The following is a 20,951-nucleotide window of genomic DNA, read 5'->3' as shown; positions in this document are numbered from 1 at the left end:
ATCTGAGGGCTTTTATTTTCTTACAGTTAATTTTTCCATCAACACGCATACAAGGGATTTGTTTTAATGATGATTTGTTTATTTTGGGCTTAACCGAAAACATTTAAAGGAATCAATAAAATCTATATACTATAGACTATAATTTAACATACTACACTTTTTTGCTTCATGCTGTAAATGCTCCAGTTGTAATTGGTCTGCTGATGTTTCACATTCTGGGTAAAATCTGACCCAGTCACATTAAAGGAGGGAAAACCTGGCAAGCAAGCTCTGAGGAAAAAGGGTGTTTCTGTGCATAGTCACAGGACAAAACTCTCTTGACCACTACAGACTTTATTTCCGTGATTCAAACTGCTATTGGACGGGGAATCAGTGTTGAATGATAACTTCAGAAACAAACAAACAAAGATGATCCATTGTGGCCAGTTCTTAAGGGAACAGCTTTAAAAAAAAAAGATTTTTGTAGCATTATTAACCCCTTGGTTTGGCCAAACGAGGATTTTCAATGAAAGCACTATAGCCTAAGTACCTGATAAGTCTAACGTAAATGAACTTTTTAAAAGCTTCAAATAAACATCAGCATTTTAGCATCACATTAATAACCTCTTCGGAACCTGTACTGACTGATGGAGTAATTGCATCCACGAGAAATTCATGAAAAGAAAAGCACTAGTAGGAAGAACAAACAAAACATTACTTACAGGGCGTTTACATACACACAGGGAATGCTAGAAAACAAATATGTTGTGAAATATTAGAAGGTACACGCCGGCTGGATTGCTAATTAATTACCCAAAATTCAAGAATAACTAAAATGCATTGATCTAATAACTAAATCAACGTTTTTTAATTGAAATTATATTTCCCCCATTTGATTACTTTATTTTAATTATTTTAAGAATATTTATCTCATAATTATTTTCCGGACACTGAAATTCCGTGGAAAAGTTTTGGAAGCATTGGGATCGCACATCCGCCGACGAACGAACACACCATTTGCGTGAACGTCATCAATATGTGGCTGGTACTGTTAAATATTTGTCAAGTTACTACAGACAACCAAGATGTATCCGGTGGCTAGAGCTTCTGTTATTAAAATACAATTACAACTCTAGCTGGTGGGTGGAACAGCAGCCATCATTAACAGAGTACCACAATGAAATTAGATTAGCGAGCGGCTTTCTGAACATACATACAGTTTTATGTTGTCTGTGTGAGACTCAGAGTGTACCGTTTAGCTGCAAGACCTTTATTGTGAAGCACAATAAACGGAAGCAGCTTGTGTGCAACTTGATGCCGGGTCCGAGCCGGACGCTGATGCGGATCTTCATTTCCAGACTTTTGGAAGTTGGGACTCTTTAAAGGTAACAAAGCCGACGCATTAAAAAATTAATATTGAAATGTCTGCTACATATTACACGAATATTGGCTTTTGCTTCACCAACACGACAGCAAACAGCTCCGTGTCGCAGTGAAGCTAACGAGCTAGTTAGCTGAGCAAGTTGTAACGGGAATAGTTGTTGTTGTCTGGCTGTTAGCTTAGCTTAGCTTGTTTCAGGGGTCCTAATGAAGAGCTAGAAAACCTAACAGAAATGTTTTGTTTTCCTTTTTCCTCTGTGCACACCCAGCAGTGGTAATAACCACAGGCGTGTTAACAGTGCATGTACTTTGATGTGTCGCCTTTTTGGCTTCTTCTACTGTATCAAGAAAAAGATTTTTCACTAGGCTTGTTTTTCAGAATCTTCTGAAATTTTTATTAAAATATCTGAGTGGTACTATTACTATTTATTTCTTCCTTAATCTTGTAAACAGTTCCCAAATCTACATGGATGCTCTGTTTCTGCTCAAGAATAGAGAAATAAAGGCGTTTACTTTGAAAGCTACCTTTTATTAAATGTAATTACCATTTAATTAAAAGGCAGCTTCGTGGAAGCAGATGCAGCTTTCATTTAAATTTGTGTTTTTTGTTTGTGTAAGATGTAAAACTAAATATGTTGTAATATGTTCCTTTTTCTCAAGGAAAACTGTTGTACTGTAAAAGTAGGCGATCCCCCTGGAGTGACCCTGAAAACAGGGAAGAAATCTGCAGATATCAAAGCAACTGTTTGAATAGTTCAAGGTGCAGGAAACTGCAATGCAAAAGACAATGGTGTGAAAAAATGCTGCTCTTTCTTTTAGCTGCAGACCACTTGTCCTTCTAAAGCCTGAGGCCATATAAAAGTAGAGATAATGCTTCCATCCTTTAAGCCAATCCAAACAGGCCACATATGTAAACGACACTCCTAAGGTGACACGCTGGCTCTCCTGTGGTGACTGTATTTGGTTTTTTCTTGCTGTGGAAAGAAGCTGTTTGCCTCACTTACTGTGATACTAGTGAGGCAGGGGGATGGTAATGGCTACAGGGTTGGGTGGACAGGGTATTTAGAGCTGATCTTTGTGTCTTTCTGCCCCAGTTCCTTTAGTTGCAGCTGCTCGTTGACTCATTGAAGGAGCATTCCCCATGGCGCACAGGGTTGCCCTCAGGGCCCAGCGCCCTCGGTCCGTCTGGCTTACGGTGCTGCCGATGCTCCTCACCGTCCTTTTGGTGGCAGTTTGGGCAGAGGGCCAGGACTACTATGAATTGCTGGGAGTCAGCAGGGAAGCGACGACCAAAGAGATACGACGGGCCTTTAAGCAGCTGGCGCTCACCATGCACCCTGACAAAAACCCTGTGAGTTACATGGACAAACCACAATCCAGAAACACAAAAAAATGACACCGTAATTCTTTGAAATTTGTCGCGTCTCTATGAAACCCTGACAAAACAGGTGCTTATCGACTATTTCAGGGTGACGCCTCAGCCCACGAGAAGTTCCTGCAGGTCAATCGTGCCTATGAAGTTCTGAAGGATGAAGACCTGAGAAAGAAATATGATAAATATGGAGAAAAAGGGCTGGACGAGCAGCAGGGAGGACGCTATGAGAGCTGGAACTACTACAGATATGACTTTGGTAAGTAACCAATGAGATTTGCCATTTGACCTTAGAACTGAAGAAGCTTCTCGGATGAGAGGTGAAACGTCTTCAAGCAACTTAAAGAAGTCCAGACGCTTTTCTTTGCAAACTCCTTTGACTACGATGACCTGGATGACTGAGAACCTTCACAGACATACAACCAATGAGATGTTACAACACTTTAATGTTTTTACAATGGTTTGTATAGAAATCGTTTTATGAGGATATTGTAAAAAGAAAAGAATAGGTAGCTCTGCTGTGAACAAAGAGTTGTTCAGTATTTAAGTTTGTCTTTCTGTCCAGGTATATATGACGATGATTTGGAGATCATCACGCTGGACAGTGGAGACTTTGGTAAGATATAAAACATATTCTGTTTTTGCTTTAGTGTACAAATGAGAAAAACCTTCATTCTTTTTAGTTTGTTTGATGTTTTCCTGTCAGAAAATGCCAACACGTAAGAACTATCTAAATTTAAAGATTTCTCAAATTTATTTTGATTGGCTTTTGAAATCTTTTTGAGGAGAAATAATGGGAGTTGTCTTTATGTCTCAGTCATTAGTACAATCTCTTCTTTATTTTCACACCTCCTGACTACTGTTTTATTTTCAGTTTTTGTCACTCGGTTGGAGTCAGTCATATTGAGTTCCATGCAGATGTTGTTCTTGTTTAATAACAGACATCATATATTGCATAAGGAACTTCAGAGGTGTCAAACACATTTTAGTTCATTGGTCATACAGATCCTGAGCTAATCTTAATTGTGCTGGAACAGAAAAACAGTGCAATGGCCCCAAATAACCAATCAACTCACCAAACAAACAAACATCTCCAGTTTGTTTGTTCTTGTATAAAAACATTTTAGCCCATTCTCAAATGTTCACATTTAGTAATCCACAATGAGCAGTCTGAGAGGACTGAAGAAAAATCATTTTGTCTGAAAGACAAATTACAGTACAAAGTCCAAAATCTAATCTGAAGTTCTCGCCCCTCAGTCTTATGTTTGACATCCCAGATGCACATTTATACACTTGTAATTACTATGTGCGGTTCCACACATTGTAATTGTAATAGTCCTGTAATAGTCCTACATACACATTGTAATTGTGTGCGGAACATCAGGTTCCATTCTTTCATAATGGATGTCTTTGGCTTTTCTTCTGATTTCAAACTCTCTGCTCATGAGTGAAGAGGCCTGAAGAAGCTCTTGGTTGTTTGTCTTGAGTGCTGGATTGGTTCCAAAAAGAAATTTGTTTTTTATCCTGAACTTATTTCATATCTTGTCATCAGACACAAAGAGCCCAATCTGGAAGTAAACCTGTCAGCAGCAAATCAAAGTGAATAAGTGAAAACACAAAGGGAATGTTTAATGGTTATCTTGTTTGATTTTAGTTTTGGGTGGGCTGCAGGGTGCAATTCAAACTTGTGAGGTTTGGGAATGGCTGGTCAAACTCCAGAATAACTGCTGTTTCCTGTCTGTTTTTTTTTGTGTGTGTATATATGTGCCGTAAACCTTTTTTCCTTTAAGTCTTCAGACCTCAGTATAAAGCAGAGCAGCTGTGCAGCTTTCTCCAAACTACAGCTTTACCCCACTCTTATTAGTGGGAGCAACAGTAAAAGGATTTCAAAGGCACCACGACACAAACATCGTGTGAGAAACAAGAGCGTAAACGGGTAGCGACTGACGTGTCTGTGTGTCTGTGTGTGTGCTTCAGAAGCAGCAGTGAACTCCGGAGAAATCTGGTTCATCAACTTCTATTTCCCACGATGCTCCCACTGTCACCAGCTGGCTCCGACGGTAACACTACACAAGAAACACACTAAACACACATCCTCAGTCTTGCACCCTTTTATGATTTTGTTTTCTTCTGTGTTATATATGCCTCTGTTAGAAAAACATTCCTGGTTTTGTTAGTTTCTTGCTCAAGTTGTAATTTGATAATAATCACATAGATAGAGTTAGACTCTGTGTCAGACAGAGTGAGACACTAAAATATGTACGTGTCTGTTTGCTTTGACCTTTGCATGTCACAGTGGAGGGAGTTTGCCAAGGAGATGGATGGTGTGATCAGGATTGGAGCGGTGAACTGTGGAGACAACAATCATCTCTGCAGGAGGAAAGGCATCAACAGCTACCCCAGTCTGTACATATACAGATCAGGACAGGTGTGTTTACTGCTTTTTGTAGCAAAAATGCATATAGCTCAACTTTGAAAAATGAATGTAGTACAGTGGAACCCCGGCTTACGAAGACCCCATTTAACGAAAAATTCAAGTTACGAAGGCATTTAACGGCAATATTTTTGCCCGTGGTACGACAAAATGCCCGTGTAACGAAATCCGTTTGCGAAATGCGTTTCGCTGTTCCACGTGAAAGATGTATTGGTGTTGCAGTGCGCTATTTCGTGTGCTTTTCGTTTGCAATTAGCCTATTGTTCATTCATAATAGGGCCGGCATAAGGCATAAATATGAGCGAGTTTAAAAAAATGTTAAAAAAAATATCATTGCACAGTGTACGTACATTAATTAACGTAAATGTAAGTTTTAGTTTTAATGTTTAGAATTAAATTCCATAATGTTATGTACATGTACACGTACGTATGTATGCATGCATACATATGCTTTCTTCAGCCTCCACCAAGAACTTCGTCTTCAGCCAGCATCGCCTCACTCAAAAGGCGATGGAAAAAGGTGCTTCGACTTACGAGAATTTTGACTTACGAAAGACCCTCTGGAACGAATTAATTCCGTAAGTCGGGGTTCCACTGTACATGTACATACTGAGTTAGCTCAAGCACCTGAACATTACAAACCTGAGCAGGCACCAGCTAAAAGCTTCAACCTAACGTTGATAAACGAGATTAACAGACTCATCAAAGTAATGACAAAAGCTTGAAACCAGTTTTATACAGTTAACAGTGTTAGTCCATAATTGAACTTTTCCTATGATAGGCAAACAGCTTATTTATCCTTTGCCTCCTTTGTTTGTTTACACTAAACAAAAAGTGCATGTTAAGGAAAATCAGTGAGTACGTTCTCGTTCAAGGGTACATTTACTTCAGCTACTGACGCTGTTGGAGAACCATGTATAGATTTGATTGCACTCTGTTGTGGATGCGGATACAGACAGCTGGAGACCCGACAGCCGAGTAGTTATTTCTGTTAAACTTCTTTGATGTCTGCTGCTTGGGGCACATGTTTAGTTGGTGTATTGTAATGTCACTTTTCCGCTGATGAGTTTGTGCATTCACACGCTCACAAAGTAAAACCCAGACATAAAACTTTGTGCTCACCGTCTGAAAGCTTTATTTAACATGTTCCATGTTTCAATTCTTTGCATTTCTGTAGAGACCAGAGAAATTCAATGGGGAGCGCAATAGAGACAACCTGGTTCGCTTCTCCATGCAGTTCATCACTACAACCATCACTCAGCTCTGGCAAGGTGAACTACAACCTGCGACCACACAGCTCACATTTTTCTTCTAAATTGAGATGAGCTAACTTTGTGTTAGTGAGCAGTCTGGCTAAACTTTCACTGAAATACAGTCGGTGGAGAGTTTTTCTGTTGTTCGAGTTTATTCCTCATCCTATACTTAATGCTAACCTTTCTCTTTCCAGGTAATGTGTTCAGTGAGATAGAGAGTGCGTTCTCGTCAGGGCTTGGCTGGCTGATCACCTTCTGCTCTGACAGTGGAGGTAACACTTGCACTTTTTTTACATGCTAACACACACATACACACACACATACAAACTTTTTATGAAAAGACAGGCAGTTGTGTCACAAATCAGTCTACATAACCACGTGCTCTGATACGTGGATGCACAGAGTGTACTGGTGTTATCAAGCTTGTTGTTTAAAATACAGGCTGTTTGTCTCTTTTTCAGATTGCCTGGAGCCAAGAACGAGACAGAAGCTGGCAGGAATGTTGGTGAGACAACAGCAGTAATGTTGTTACAGCTGTTTATCACAGAGACATGCTATGTCTACCGAATAAATGAATTCACTTTAAAGATTTGAGCCAGTAGAGCATTTTACAAAGCCATACAGGGAGGGGCATGCAGCAGTGGTTTCCAGCCTCTTAGGCCCGTGACTCTTACACCTGAAGTACCCACTCAGAGAAATGCTTAAATTCCACCAGACACACTGCAGTATGTTTCAGAAGAATCCCTGAAACTGCTTTGTGCTCCACATCACTTACATAAAATATTTTTTATGGAAGTTGCATCAAGCTGCACGGAGCAAATAAGGAGGGCAGTAAATTAGGCACAGAGAGAATCCAGTCAGTTTTCAAATTATAAGGCCCGGTGCAGACCACATGCTCTGCTTCTAATGATCATTCAGATTTTCTGTCATTTGAAGCTGTGTGAAGAACAGAAGAAAACTGCTTTAGAGATGTGATATCACAGTTACACAGCGGGTGTGTTTTACGGGATAGGTTAAATTGGCCCTGGATGGATTTAGAAGTTTTCACATGCTTGAAGAGGTCATTTGTTTTTCCTATAAAGTACTTGAGAAGAGAGAAAAGTCAGAGAGAGAGATATTTTGAAATGACAAGGAGCAGGGGCATCTTACTACATGTAAAACGGCTGCAAAAAAAAAAGATGTACAGGCAGAGCACAACGGTCAGCACAACACAAAATTTGGGTCCTTCGATCTAGTTAGTGGTCAGCGCAGCACATGTCGTGTCCTATGTGAAAGGGCCTTGAGGATATATGTCACTAATAATGTTAACACTGTCCTACAGAACAGACAAAGACAAAAAAAACAAACAATTGTAAACAATGTCTGTCTGTGACCGACAGACCTATCACAGTTAGTGTCGTCTAGGCAGTTTGATTGAATCCTATAAAGGTAGCTCACTATCCTCAAGTTATGTTTCATTTGTAACGTACATCGTGTAATGTTAAAAATCTTTAAAAAAATCTAACTTTTATTTGTAGTTCTATCATGACAAGTTTATTAGTAGCTGTGATGCTGATGTATGTGTTGTAATAAATACTACAGTGCCTGTTTGATCGCTTTATAACTGCTAAGTGTTTGTGTCTGAATGTAGGATGGTCTAGTTAAGGTGGGATGGATGGACTGCACAACAGATGAACAGATCTGTGCAAGTTTCCAGGTAAGGGTCAGAAGTACCATAGTAATAGTACTTACATGAGATATCTGTGTAGTTGGGTTTATATACAATGTAAGTGAGAGTATCATCTGCAAAGATGGGGGTAAATGGTTCGTACATAGTGCTTTTCTACTCTACCTTAGCACTCTAAGCACTTTATACAGCATGCCTCGTTCACCCGTTCATACATGCTTTTTTCACACATTCACACTCCAATGAGAGAACAATGTGGTGTTCAGTATTTTACCCAAGAATAGTTTGACATGCAGACTGGAGCAGCTAGGGAACAAACCAAACCTTCCAATTAGTAAATTAGTAGATGCTCTACCCCCTGAGCTACAGCCAGAGCTACAGCCAGGAGGCTCTGCTTTGAGGACTTTAGACTATTATTTCGCAGTCAAATATATCACAGTAGTGCTCTGCTTTGAACTTGTGTTTCAGGTCACCAGTGGAGCAACTGCTTTATTCCCACCTGGAAGTGCTTTGAATAAACCAGGCAGTGTACTTGTAAGACGCAGAACACACTACTGTCTGTGCTAATACTGTGTATAGTACTGGAATACTGACTATGTGTATGTGTTTCAGTGGCTGAATACTCTGGACAGTAAAGAAATTTATAATCAGGTCATCAACCATCTACCTGATTTGGAACTTCTCACCAGTGACAGTTTCCAGGTATTCTGACTTCAGATGCACAGTCCACCTGTTCATAATACAATTACTTGTATTGTATTACAGCGCAGTTCAATATAATACAGAAGTACAATGTAAAGTTGTTCTGATGCAGTGTAACTTGTTTCGTCCAGAGTAAATTGGCCCATCATCGCTGGTTAATCAGTTTTACATTTGGTAACAAAAACTCTGCCTCCAACGAGTACAAGAAGCTACAAGCTTTCCTCCGAAATGACCACATACAGGTATCTGTCTATCTGACTGTCTGTCCGTGTCTCTGCATGTATCTGTCTGCCTGCCTGTATGTCTGACTGACTGTTTGTCCTTCCAGGTTGGCAGAGTGGACTGTATAGCGGACTCAGAGCTGTGTCAGTCTCTTTACATTCATAAACCCTGTATGGCTGTCTTTAAAGGACTGGGAATCCATGACTTTGAGATCCACCATGGTCAGTACTACATTTGGATTGTACTTCTGCTGTATTCCCATGTTGCTCTCCACTTGCATTTTATTTGTTTAAATTAGTTTGAATATCTCTGCATGTTTGAGGAGGACATGTACGTCTTGTCCAACTAGCAGTTTGTTACAAGGTTACAAGGATAGAGGAGTTCCAAAAAAGGGCTCATGTTATTATTTGAGGACCCAGTTTGTTAAGGTTGGTTAAACAATGGTTTATTAAGTTAATCAGTTCAGAGAGGGTTTGCTCATCTGCATTAACTCGTGTGTTTTGTGTAGGCAAAGATGTGTTGTACAATATTGTGGGTTTTGCGAGGGACAGCGTTCGAGCTTTTGTCACCACTCTGGGGCCGGACAACTTTCCTTCAGACAAAAAGGAGCCGTGGCTCGTCGACTTCTTCGCTCCGGTTTGTATCTGACTACTTTAATCACAAAACTGGGTAACAGGGGCCCCGCTTACTTTAATAAATATACTTGAGCTGAACAGACTGTGACATTATTATGATTTTTTTATACCCTCTCAGCATTGTACATGGGGCATTATGATGTTGTGCTTTATCTTTTGTTGGCAGATTTTCAACTGAGTGGTTATTTTAGTGGTTGAAATTATTTATTAAGCTGTGACCAAAAAAGTGAACAACAAACTCTTCCTTTATTTATTTATTTACATTTGATTCACTACAAAAGAGTTTGTAGTTGTCGCATCTAAATCTTTTAGTTTTAGTTGATTAAATATTACAAGATTATAGTAGACTAAATCTAAAGTTGCTTCAGTGACTAAAATACAAAGTGTAAACCACTTTGGAACAACCAGTAAAACTTTTACAAAGCATCTTATTTTCCTTGATATCAGTTGTAAAATATATCCATACTGTTCTCTTTCTTCCAACCATTGATATTTTGTCGCGTTTTCATGAGAAACAGGGAGCATGGGAGTTGGCTGAATGCGATTGAGGAAGTTACACACAGCTGTGATAATGTGACAAATTTGACTGTAAAACATTGATAAAAGCGATCGATGAGGCAAGTTGCTCTTATCAGTCCAGATTGACTCAAGTTGATTGCAGTCTCTTGACATTCATTCTGTTTATAAATTAGACGGAGGATCTAATTTATAATCAGGATCAAGAGTCTGAAACTGAAAAAAATAAATTTGAAGCCCAAAAAAAGAAATTAATGAAAACAAGTAATTTATTTAAGATAAAATAATTATTAAAGAATTTTTTAAATTTTTAAATTTTTTAATATAAAAAATATCAGAATTTCACTTTCAAATAGCTTTTGACCCTGATGTAGCTTCACGTGACTGCATCCAGTCTGAGCTGGACTGGGATTGTTTGGAGACACGTCTCCCACCAGGCGAGCTGTGCTGTGCCCTGGTGATTGAAGCTGTTCACCCAGAGACTGAGAGAGCCGCACGCTCAACTTCTGGGTGTCCAGTCAGTTGCCTCAGCTATTTGTGCATTCTTCAGTTGCAAACAATACTCAATGCAATCACTGTTATTTTAAAAAATTTATTTTATAATTGCAAGGTTTGACAGTTTAATACTATTTTTATTCTAGTGTGACTGAGCTCTGAGCAAGGGACCAAATGTAGCACAAGCACAAGAGTAATCTGTTGGTTGCTCCAAATGTTTTTGGCACTGATGACGCAGCCAGTCTTTGTTTAACTTCAGGGCTGGTGGTGGTGCTACACCTACAACACAAACAGTCACCCTGAAACCCTGAGACCGCTGTGTGAACAAGGGTTAATTAATCAAGCTTTGTCATCCATAGTGATTTGAACCAAACAGTAAAAACCAAAAGTGAGAAAATGGGACTTAAAATCTGTTTTAATCTATTACCACTTTGTGAAAACTGAAGTTTGTAAATAGCACTAGTTAAAAACCAAACTACTGAAGTAATAACGACCACCAACAGCCTAAAGCCTTGGTAGCTCAGATCTGAACATAGGGTAAGAATTCAGAGTTGTCGGTGCTACTTATTAACCTCACAAACATTTGGCCCTTGCTTGCAGTGGTGCCCCCCGTGTCGAGCTTTACTGCCCGAACTGAGAAAAGCTTCAATCCAGCTAGCTGGGCAGATGAAGTTTGGCACTTTGGACTGTACCATCCATCACAACCTCTGTTCTAGAGTAAGCACACACGTCCGTGTATATTGTTGATTTTTAAGCTTAACACTAAAATGTGCCGACCAACTAGTAATTTACTTTTCTCTTTGTTCAGTATAATATCCAGGCTTATCCCACCACAGTGATCTTTAATGGTTCTTCTGTGCATGAATATGAAGGCCATCATTCAGCTGACGGCATCCTGGAGTTTATACAGGTACTACATCAAATACAACTGAAATGGCTCCTCCCTGCTTATGGATTTATCCCTGCATCTGTACACCATTTGGTCAAAATGTGCCTTTACGAAATTTACAGCTGCAGCTGTATTATGAGTAATCTAATCAAGTAATCGGATAAGAAATACTTGAGTTTCATTTATGAGCAATAATAAAAACTCAAAAGAGAACACAAGTCTTTCAGAATGAACTGCTCGTTGGTTTCCATTTTAGAAACTGCAATATTTTAAAGTTTCACTGCATGTAAAAGAAGAAACCCAGCTAAACCCTTTAGCTGTATTTGCATACCACATTAATTTCATTTTTTTTAAGAAAACATTCTTAAATGCTAAACTAAGGCATGAAAATTAACCTCTCTAATGTTAACAGGAGGAAAGTTTTTGTGCTGCTGATAACAGATGACACAATGGTGTAGACTTTGATTAAAATTAACAATAATCCAGTGTCCAAGCTAACAACCCTCAGGTCGATGGCTTAGTTTAATGGCCCGTGTACATGTTTATTGGCTTGTGAAAAAAAAGGTTTTATTTTTATATATTTAAATATTGATGCAATTTAATTAATACAATATTTTATATTATTTCACTTTTAATCTGAAATGTTTTATGAAAGCACTTGACGTTAATATGGTTTTTTACACCCCATGTCCCCCTTTAGACTCACCCCTGTTTACAGCAGGTATTGCTTCCATCTAAAATAGGACAGCTGCTGTCAGCCTTCAGAGAGCTGAACATGGGTTCGGACGAAGTTAACGGTTCATCTGAACATTTTAATACAACTTCTGGAGATTTACTGCAGATTTTTCTGTGTAAAACAAACGGCGGTGGATGGAGCAGCTACATACTTTGCTTTTCTTTACGTCAGAGTTTGATGATCAGGTGTTTTGATGAAGGACTCCCGCTCGCTTTTCTCCACTAAAGGCATTAATGGTGATCACAGGAACAGCCCTGCTGTTTACGTCACTAGAAACCTTTTTCTTTCATTCTTCCTGAGCTCAATGTCTCGGTAATGGCTCTGCCTCTTTGCTCTTTGTGGTGTGTAAACAGACTCTGGGTCCACGTTAAACTGCCAGCATCATCATCACTGCTGCTGTTGTGTTATCAGTGTTTTTGTTTAAAACTGAGGCCTGCGTGGGCTTAATGTTGTCAGACTTTTTATTCACACGCTGCTCCCAAACACATTTATTCTGAAAGTTTGTTTTAGTCACACCTGTGTTAAATGCTCACATTTACATCGTTTAACACATCAGTGCAATACAGAGCCCATCACCACTGTCAATATTACTACAAAATAATATTTGATGCATAGTATTTTTTTTTTCATTGCTGTTTTCCTTTGGTTGCCTTTGGTCTCAAAGTGGAGTATTGAAAAGACAGTGAGATCACAAAGGGCTTTTTTCTATCTCTGCAGGACCTGGTTAATCCATCTGTCCTGACTTTGGATCCTTCAAGCTTCACAGAGAAAGTGAAAGGTAAAACCTGCTCCTGACAATAAACTGCTTCTTGCACAAAGGGCTAGATTTTGAACAGCACTGTTGTAAAAGAACTTGACAGCTGCAATTGCTGTTTTATTAAAACTACCCATTCCCATCTTTTAGTTTAAAGCACCATAGAGGAAGGGGGGATTATTAAAGTTAAAGTCTAACACAGTGGTCTGTTTCTCTGCTGCAGGTCGAGATGAAGGACAGATCTGGGCGGTAGATTTCTATGCTCCCTGGTGTGGTCCCTGTCAGGCTCTGATGCCTGAATGGAGACGCATGGCCCGGGTATAACTCACTTTACATGTGCCATATAGACAATAGACACAAACTGAAAGAACACAAGAAGGAGAGCTGTATAAACTTTAAAGGTCATCTAGCTGCTTCACTCTATTGTCACCTGATCAGTAAACTTCAGTAACCCTGAGCCACTGGAAGCTCGAGCCATGACACGGCCTCCAGCTTGTTCTGCTGTTGTATGCTTTAGATGAACCTTAGTAGACACTTTTGGTCTTTTGTTTTCGGAATGTACAAAGGTCTCAATTTGCCATTCACAATTTTCCTGCTCTCTCTTTGATAGATTTGTTTCTGCAGCATGACCTGTCCTTGACAGATAATAGCATATTTCTAAAAACTCTTCAAAGCTGAGATTATTTCCTTTAAACCCATATTTATTGTATAACATAAGCTTGAATAAGATTTATTAAACAGTTAAAATAACCAAATTGTGTCCTGGTCCAAAAATATATGAACCTTAAAGGAAAGAAATTCAGTTTAGATGTCAGTTTTAAAATTAATACCTATGACTGAATTTGTGAAGAAAACCAGGAACATTGTGATTTTCTTTATGGACCTAAAGCAAGTGACAGAAATCAGCAGATGAAAACAGAGGGTCAGGACTCAGCTATCAGAAGGAGAGAGCAGCCTCTAACCTGACGCTGTCTTGGTTTGTCTCTCCATCCAGCTGCTTTCAGGTCAGATCCTGGTCGGTTCGGTCGACTGTCAGCGCTTTCAGTCGTTCTGTCAGAGCCAGAGTGTGAGAGCATACCCAGAAATCCGCCTGTACCCTGGAAACAGCCGGCAGCCAGATCGCTATACGTATGTAACTCACTTTACATGCTCAGATGTCGGGAAATGAATATTCCCAGGATAATGAGACGAGAATACGGATATGAGTTTCATCACAACATGTCAGATGATCAGAATTATTAGTTTTACCTTCTTACATCTTCTTTTTACTTAGATTATTGATTACTGATTTCCTTTCCGCCTGCCTGTCTCTGTAGGAGTTATAACGGTTGGCACAGAGATGCCCATTCACTGAGAACATGGGCACTGAGGTGAGATGCAAGTTGCCTTTTCTTGTCTTTCTGTATTTCTTTAGGGTTTTTTTTCTTCCTGCATTAAAAGAACCAGTGAAATGGGACGTGTACAGTGTTAATAGATGAGTTATTCTCTTGTGTGTACAGTTTTTTACCCAGAGCCTCTGTGGACCTTACTCCAGAGACCTTCAGATCTCTGGTTCTGTCAGGTCGGGATCACTGGGTCCTGGATTTTTATGCCCCCTGGTGCGGACCCTGTCAACACTTTGCCCCAGAGTTTGAGGTCCTAGCTCGGGTGAGAAAACTTCTCTGCATGAATTTTGTTGCTTTTTTTCTGCAGTGACTGATGAGACAAACCGGAAGTAAACTCCTCCAACAGACTGTGGGACGAAGCACAAATTAAGAGTTTAAAAGTATGGTTCTCTTGTAGTCAAGAGTCCTGCAGTCATGCTTTTTGTGTGTGTGTGATTGACAGATGCTTAAAGGCGAGGTCCGGGCAGGGAAAGTTGACTGTCAGGCTCATTATCAGACCTGTCAGTCAGCTGGAATCACCGCCTACCCAACTGTCAGATTTTACCCATATCTGGGAAAAAAGAGGGTAAGCACACACACACACACACACACACACACACACACACACACACACACCGTGACTAGCACTGTCACTTCAGAGTAAGAATGTTCTAGGATTAGACTTCATGGCTGTAGCCTCTTTTTATTTTTGTTTTTAAGTTGTGTTGTTTGCCATGTTTTCTCTATGCCTCAGTTTTTTTATATGCTTGTTTTTATTTTTATTTATTTTTTTTAAAAAGCAAAAAGCACAGCCTTCATCATCAGATTTGATGGGAAAGAGTCAGTTATGGATTGACTTAATGGTGGAAAAGATTATAATGTGTGTGTATGTGTGTGTTCTGACAGCATGAACAGAGTGGGGAGCATATCAATAGCCGAGACGCTAACGTGATCGCTGACACCGTCAGACAGCGGCTACAACAGCTGTTGCCACGGTTACACAACAAGCCAAAGGTACGCGCCGGTTAACTTCTAACACAAATCAACCCAGCAGCTGAATTGGAGTCTGACACGTTTGTGTGTTGTAGGATGAGCTGTGATGGAAGCGGGCGGTACTGTGAGGGAGATGAGCCACCTGATTGGTCAGGTAGAGACGGAAGTGAATTTGATTGTCCCAGCAAGATGATTAATCGGTCAACACTCCTTTATAGAAACTACAGCTGGAACACTGGGACAGACTGTTACCTGCTGTGCTGAATGTACTGAACACTTCTGCCTTGTTTATGTTTGGTTTATAATTGTCTCCATTGTTTCTATTTACTCTATGAAGTAAAACTTTGGGACACTGTGTATTGATCATGTTACTGACACATACACATACACACACACTCACAGATCCAAATGTTGACATAGTGTTGTATTTTATTGCTCATGTAAAAACTGTTTGAGAATAAAACGGTTTGTTTCTGTTAGATGTGTGTGCATCCCTGTGAGTTTTACAACCATCGCTGCAGGTTAAATTCAAAGTTTACAAAGATGTTGACAAGATTCAGAAAAAAGAAATAATCACAAAGTATTAACTGTTTCAATTACTTTGTTTTTTTTTTTCTCAAGCAAAAGTGCCAAGCATTTCAATCTCATGGTTTCTTAACAGTGTTGCTTTTCTGTGTGTCAAACTGAGTTTTTGGGGATTGGATAGGGGTGCATCCAGAGGGACATGAGGTGGCAGAAAACATGATCGTCCACCTCAATGCTCTGTATGGACTCCAGAACGTAAACACACAGCGGTAGATGTTTTCTTAGTTATTCACACTTTGACCAGCAGGTGTCACTGTTCACTCACTGTTCACTCACTGTGTCATCTGGCTGAAAATTGTGCAGGACACAGGAGCTTAAGAAAAGTTGGATTGACAAGATAAATACGTGCAGACAGGGTTTATAAAGTCTCTGAAAAGAGCTCAGAATATATCAAGGATTGGGTGCCCGCTGAAATCCTGAGTAAAAAAAAACGGTTTATACTGATGGATGTGGTTATGCGTTAAAGTTAATTAAATCATTAATTACTTGCTATATGTAATATGTATTTCCACAGTAAAAAACAAATAAAACTGATGCATTGATCTTGGGAAATTTACACAAATAAACAAAACAAAACAAAAACAACAAACTGTACTGAAATAATTCGGAGCTTTTTAATGGTTTGTAATGGCTGCGTATCTTAAGAAGGGCAGCAGGTGTCACTGTTGCTCCTCTGTGCAGTGACTTCCCCAGAAAGAGTTGATCAGGAAACGGAACCTGTGCACTGATTCAACCTTTGGAACACGGGCTTATCCACAACGGACCTGCATCACATTACATTACCATGAGAACATTACATTGTGTCACGGTTCTGTATTATGTGGTCTGAAGAAAACTCGTCTACTATAGTTAGCAAACACTCAATAAATTAAGCTGTAGATAGCAGCTGGTCTGCTAACCTTGTGAACTGAAGCCTAAAGTTTATCCATGCCTTGGGTAAGACAGAAAAAGGTGGTGATAATAATGTTTCTGTGCATATAATTTTCATCTAATCTGTCTCTGATGATCACACTGGGAAACCCTGGCCAGGTTTACATTAAAGATTTCTTGATGATCATGAGAAACTCTTCTTTGTCTTCTGTAGCAGTAGGTGAGAGTCTACCTCAAAAGTAAAAATCTACTAAGCAGCAGTGATGCTTATATTTGGCTAATTTGCACCATAGTGTAAAAGATGAATGTAGTCTCTGGCTTTGAGAAGCAAAGCCAATTTAGGTAATGCCTTTTAATGGCCACCAGGGGGTGATACCTGTTGCATGAAAAACCCTGTAGAAGTCTTTGGGGAAAGGGCTCTCAGCTCTGACTGCAGTAAGCACTTTCCTGATGGGCTCACTCATTTTGGTTCATACCTAATATAACATTATTTCAGTTTTATACATTTTGGTCATTCTAAGAGTCAGAAAGCAGGATTAACTGAATATGCGTCTTGGCTAATGACTCATGATTTTAAAGTTGTTAGCTAACAAGCGTGCTTGCTGGTTCCAGTTTGAAAAAGCCAACACTGTGATGTGATGACAGTGAAAACTTTCATCTCAAGGAGTTCACAAACCAGTGACGTCACAGTAGCTACACCCATCTAAATCCATGTGATTCGTGAAGATTATTCTTGATTTTGCCGATAACCTATTTGTTTGGCAACAAATCACATCTTGGGTATAACCAACAATTAATGTCATCCCAGTGGGAATGCGAATTTTGCAGTAATCCATCCAGTTGGTGTCGAAAACAGAAAAAAGGTCAAATATAGTCCTGTGAAAAAAACGTTTTCCCAGGGCTCTGTGCGGTCCTGTGAAAGTGCATGCCATGATTCAATTAGTTTGTAGAACCACCTTTAGCAGTAATTGTAAGTAAGTTGAAGTAATTGCTTCTGTAGGACTTTATCAGTCTCTCATTGTTGAGGAGGAATTTTGGCCCACTCTTCTTTACAAGGTCCCACTACAGCATTTGAGCTCTGGACTTTGACTGGGCCACTGCAACACCTTGATTCATTGCTTTTTCAGCGATTGTGTTGTAGATTTGCTGATGTGTTTGGGATAACTGACCTGTTGCATTACCCCATATGGGCCAAGTTTAGCTGTCAGACAGATGGCCTCACATTTGACTCTAGAACACCTTGGTTTTGGTTTGGTTCATGGTCAACTCAGTCCTGCAGCTGCAAAACAAGCTCAAATCATCACCCCTCCACCATTGCCACTGACAGCTGCTATGAGGTGTTTGTTTTTGCTGAATGCTGAAAATGTGTTAAGACACCTGAGAATGCTGCACACCTACAAACTGCCAAAACTTCTGATTTTATAGAGTTGGTTTGATTAGCAGGGCCTGGTTGCTACTAACCCTCTTAATTTCTACTGAAGCAACAATGGTGTGTATGCGGTAGATGAAAAGTGAGACGATCACTGAGGTTAGCGTGGGTTATTTTATGGGGGACATGAAAACTAAATTACTTTATGTGTCCATGTGATCAGTGACACCTATAAAAAATTTTATGCTAGGCGTTTGTGTTTCAGGTCTACCTTTAGTAATTCACCTGTTACACAAACCTTACACATTATACTATTGGACAGCATCACGTCCCTCTCTATATAAATCTGTATATAATTACATACAGTGTAACCATCAGACATAGAAATTCTCACAGGAAAAGACCAATAGTTAAAATGTTCTCTATTACTGTAATTACCTAAATGACCTTAGATACTTTCCACTTGAACATTATTAGAGGAGGACATTTCTATGTAGTCCCCCCTTTACCTCTTTCTCTCTCTCTCCGTTTTGTGGGCAGTTGGAGGTCAGCATTGACGCAGCACTGCTCCATAAACCACTGGAATCACTTACTGCGTGTGCATTCTATTGTTTCATTATGTGAAATGGAGCAACAAGTTGGACAAACACTCACTGAGTTATTGTGGGAACCGACCTGGTAGTCCTGTGCGTGTGTGTTTTGATGATGATGTCAGATTAAAATTACTTTCCGTGTTGGACGCTTGGAGATTTGGCTGGCTGTATTTGAGTTGGAGAGCACTGCTTCCTGTGACGCTGTGTGCTGCATAGAACAAACTTTTACATGCCTTATCACAATGATTAACACACAAGAGAAAATCCTGCCAGAGTAGCTCTGTGTATGCTTAAGCTGTTTAATTTTATTAAATTAAACATCATCATTAAAAAACATAATTAAGAAAAAAAAAAGATTCCATATTTCCATGATCATTTGTTGATGTTGTTAACACTGGAGAAATTTTGTTTAACCTTTAACACCACCAAGTGTTAAACAAGACCCTGAAGCCCCTATTAGCACAACTCCAAGACCACTAAATTTAAGACATCATGATCTAAAACACAGAAAAAAAAGGATTGGACACAAAAAACAGGGCATATATCAGACCAAATGAGGGATATGTATAATACTGGAATGAACTATAACTGAAGCACTGGTACTGGATGAAGCCCTGGTTAAAACTAGTGCCCCAAAACCAACAAAAAATAGTGGCCAAAAGAAATTCAGAGAATGTGGCTAACAAACAGATATTTAGCCAACTATTCCAAAACATCACAAGATGGAAACACACCAGGGCTAAAAATAATAACTAATCTGAATCAGGACTGCAACATCAAAAGGTTAGAAGACCAAAATATGGCAAATACCAGACTGAACTGGCGACAAAGCATCAGTGGATACTGGCTCAAATCAGGGTTTGAATTATACTAGAAAAACATTAGATTGGAAAATATTGAAAGAAAAATTAATAAAGGCAGCAGAACAGAAAAAAGGACTAAACATTATGTCATAACTGACCAAACTAGGGCTTAAACCCCCCAAAACACTAATACCAAACCCGGCCTAGAAACCTAGGTCAGGATATTAATGGGATATGAATCCCTGCTAGGTGACTATGGTTTCAAACCATGAGCCCAAAAACTAGAGCTAAAATGTAAGGCGATAACATAAAAAACTGCTAACACATTACAAAATTACTAGATTTAAACAGATATAGAGATATATATAGGTTAAACCCTGGTTAAGACATCAGAGTAATTCTGACCAACATGTGAAACAACATAACCAAAATATTGGACTACACCAGCTACAGAGACACATTAAAGCAGGGATGTCAAACTGTATGTGGGCCACATACAGCCCACTTTGATCTAAATGCGGGCCGGATGAGTGAAACTGTCCTTTCTGTCAGCGTAAAGATCTTTAATTAACATACTGAGATATCCTAATGGAACACAGAGAAAAGCAATTTCCACAGCACGTCTCAGTCTTTTTACATGATAATTTGTAAAATTACAGTCAAAGTTCTGGTAGCTCACTGTCCAGACTGTCATGTAGTTTCAAAACAAAATTTTTGTTGATTGAACTGAAATATCTAAATTAGAAAGTAAAAAACAGGAACTTTTCTGTCATTTAATTGTTTGTGTATTACTTTCTGTCTATTACAGTTTCGGTGTAATATGAATGGCTGTGGGGGGAGGTCTTTATTAGCAGAAAAAAAAGCTGTAAAATGTCGGATAATATAACTTAAAGTTCAAAAATTTATACCCTCCATCATATTTTCCAAAGCTGTTTAGCGGGCCGGATTGGAGTCTTTGCTGGGTCGATTCTGGCCACCGGGCCTCATATTTGACACCGTGCATTAGAGAATCTGATAAAACCCTAACCCATTATTGTTGGGTCTTTACCTTACAACCAGACCCCCAATGGTCCGAGTAGATGGCCACCCCTACCTGAGCTTGCTTCTGCTGGAGGTTTCTTCCTGTTAGAGGGTAGTTTTTCCTTTCCACTGTCACCAAATTCTTGCTCATAATAGGATTATTGGGGTTTTCTTTGTATTACTGTAGGGTCTTTACCTTACAATACCAATCACCTTGAGGCAACCACTTTTGTGATTTGGCGCTATATAAATATTATATTGTATTGAATGTTGATAATATTGAATTAAAAAAAAAAGGCAAGGATCAGTGAAGATATAGGA

General features: G+C 39.4%; 1 protein-coding gene across 1 annotated transcript; it reads left to right on the top strand.

The window, feature by feature from the left end:
• The first annotated feature begins 1,194 nt into the window (after positions 1-1,194).
• On the top strand, positions 1,195-15,869 carry dnajc10 (DnaJ (Hsp40) homolog, subfamily C, member 10). Its single transcript, XM_031748427.2, has 25 exons — positions 1,195-1,364; positions 2,454-2,710; positions 2,828-2,990; positions 3,297-3,347; positions 4,709-4,791; positions 5,028-5,159; positions 6,343-6,436; positions 6,613-6,690; positions 6,880-6,923; positions 8,049-8,114; positions 8,553-8,618; positions 8,697-8,786; positions 8,918-9,028; positions 9,115-9,229; positions 9,517-9,644; positions 11,255-11,371; positions 11,463-11,564; positions 12,997-13,057; positions 13,257-13,351; positions 14,028-14,161; positions 14,350-14,403; positions 14,533-14,680; positions 14,861-14,983; positions 15,304-15,411; positions 15,486-15,869. The coding sequence occupies exons 2-25, from the start codon at positions 2,501-2,503 to the stop codon at positions 15,495-15,497; spliced, it is 2,385 nt and encodes a 794-aa protein (XP_031604287.2). The 5' UTR covers positions 1,195-1,364; positions 2,454-2,500; the 3' UTR covers positions 15,498-15,869.
• The last annotated feature ends 5,082 nt before the right edge of the window (positions 15,870-20,951 follow it).

Source organism: Oreochromis aureus, linkage group 16, assembly GCF_013358895.1.
Source record: "Oreochromis aureus strain Israel breed Guangdong linkage group 16, ZZ_aureus, whole genome shotgun sequence".
Lineage (NCBI taxonomy): Eukaryota > Metazoa > Chordata > Actinopteri > Cichliformes > Cichlidae > Oreochromis > Oreochromis aureus.
Note: the sequence above shows the minus strand (reverse complement) of the source record. Positions and strands in the feature narration are given on the sequence as shown.

Excerpts from the sequence above, each read along its gene's own strand:
- dnajc10 (XM_031748427.2), top strand. The coding sequence starts at position 2,501 with ATGGCGCACAGGGTTGCCCTCAGGGCCCAGCGCCCTCGGTCCGTCTGG. Across the intron at positions 2,711-2,827 it reads TGCACCCTGACAAAAACCCT|GGTGACGCCTCAGCCCACGA; the intron begins GTGAGTTACATG and ends CGACTATTTCAG. Across the intron at positions 9,645-11,254 it reads TCGTCGACTTCTTCGCTCCG|TGGTGCCCCCCGTGTCGAGC; the intron begins GTTTGTATCTGA and ends CCTTGCTTGCAG.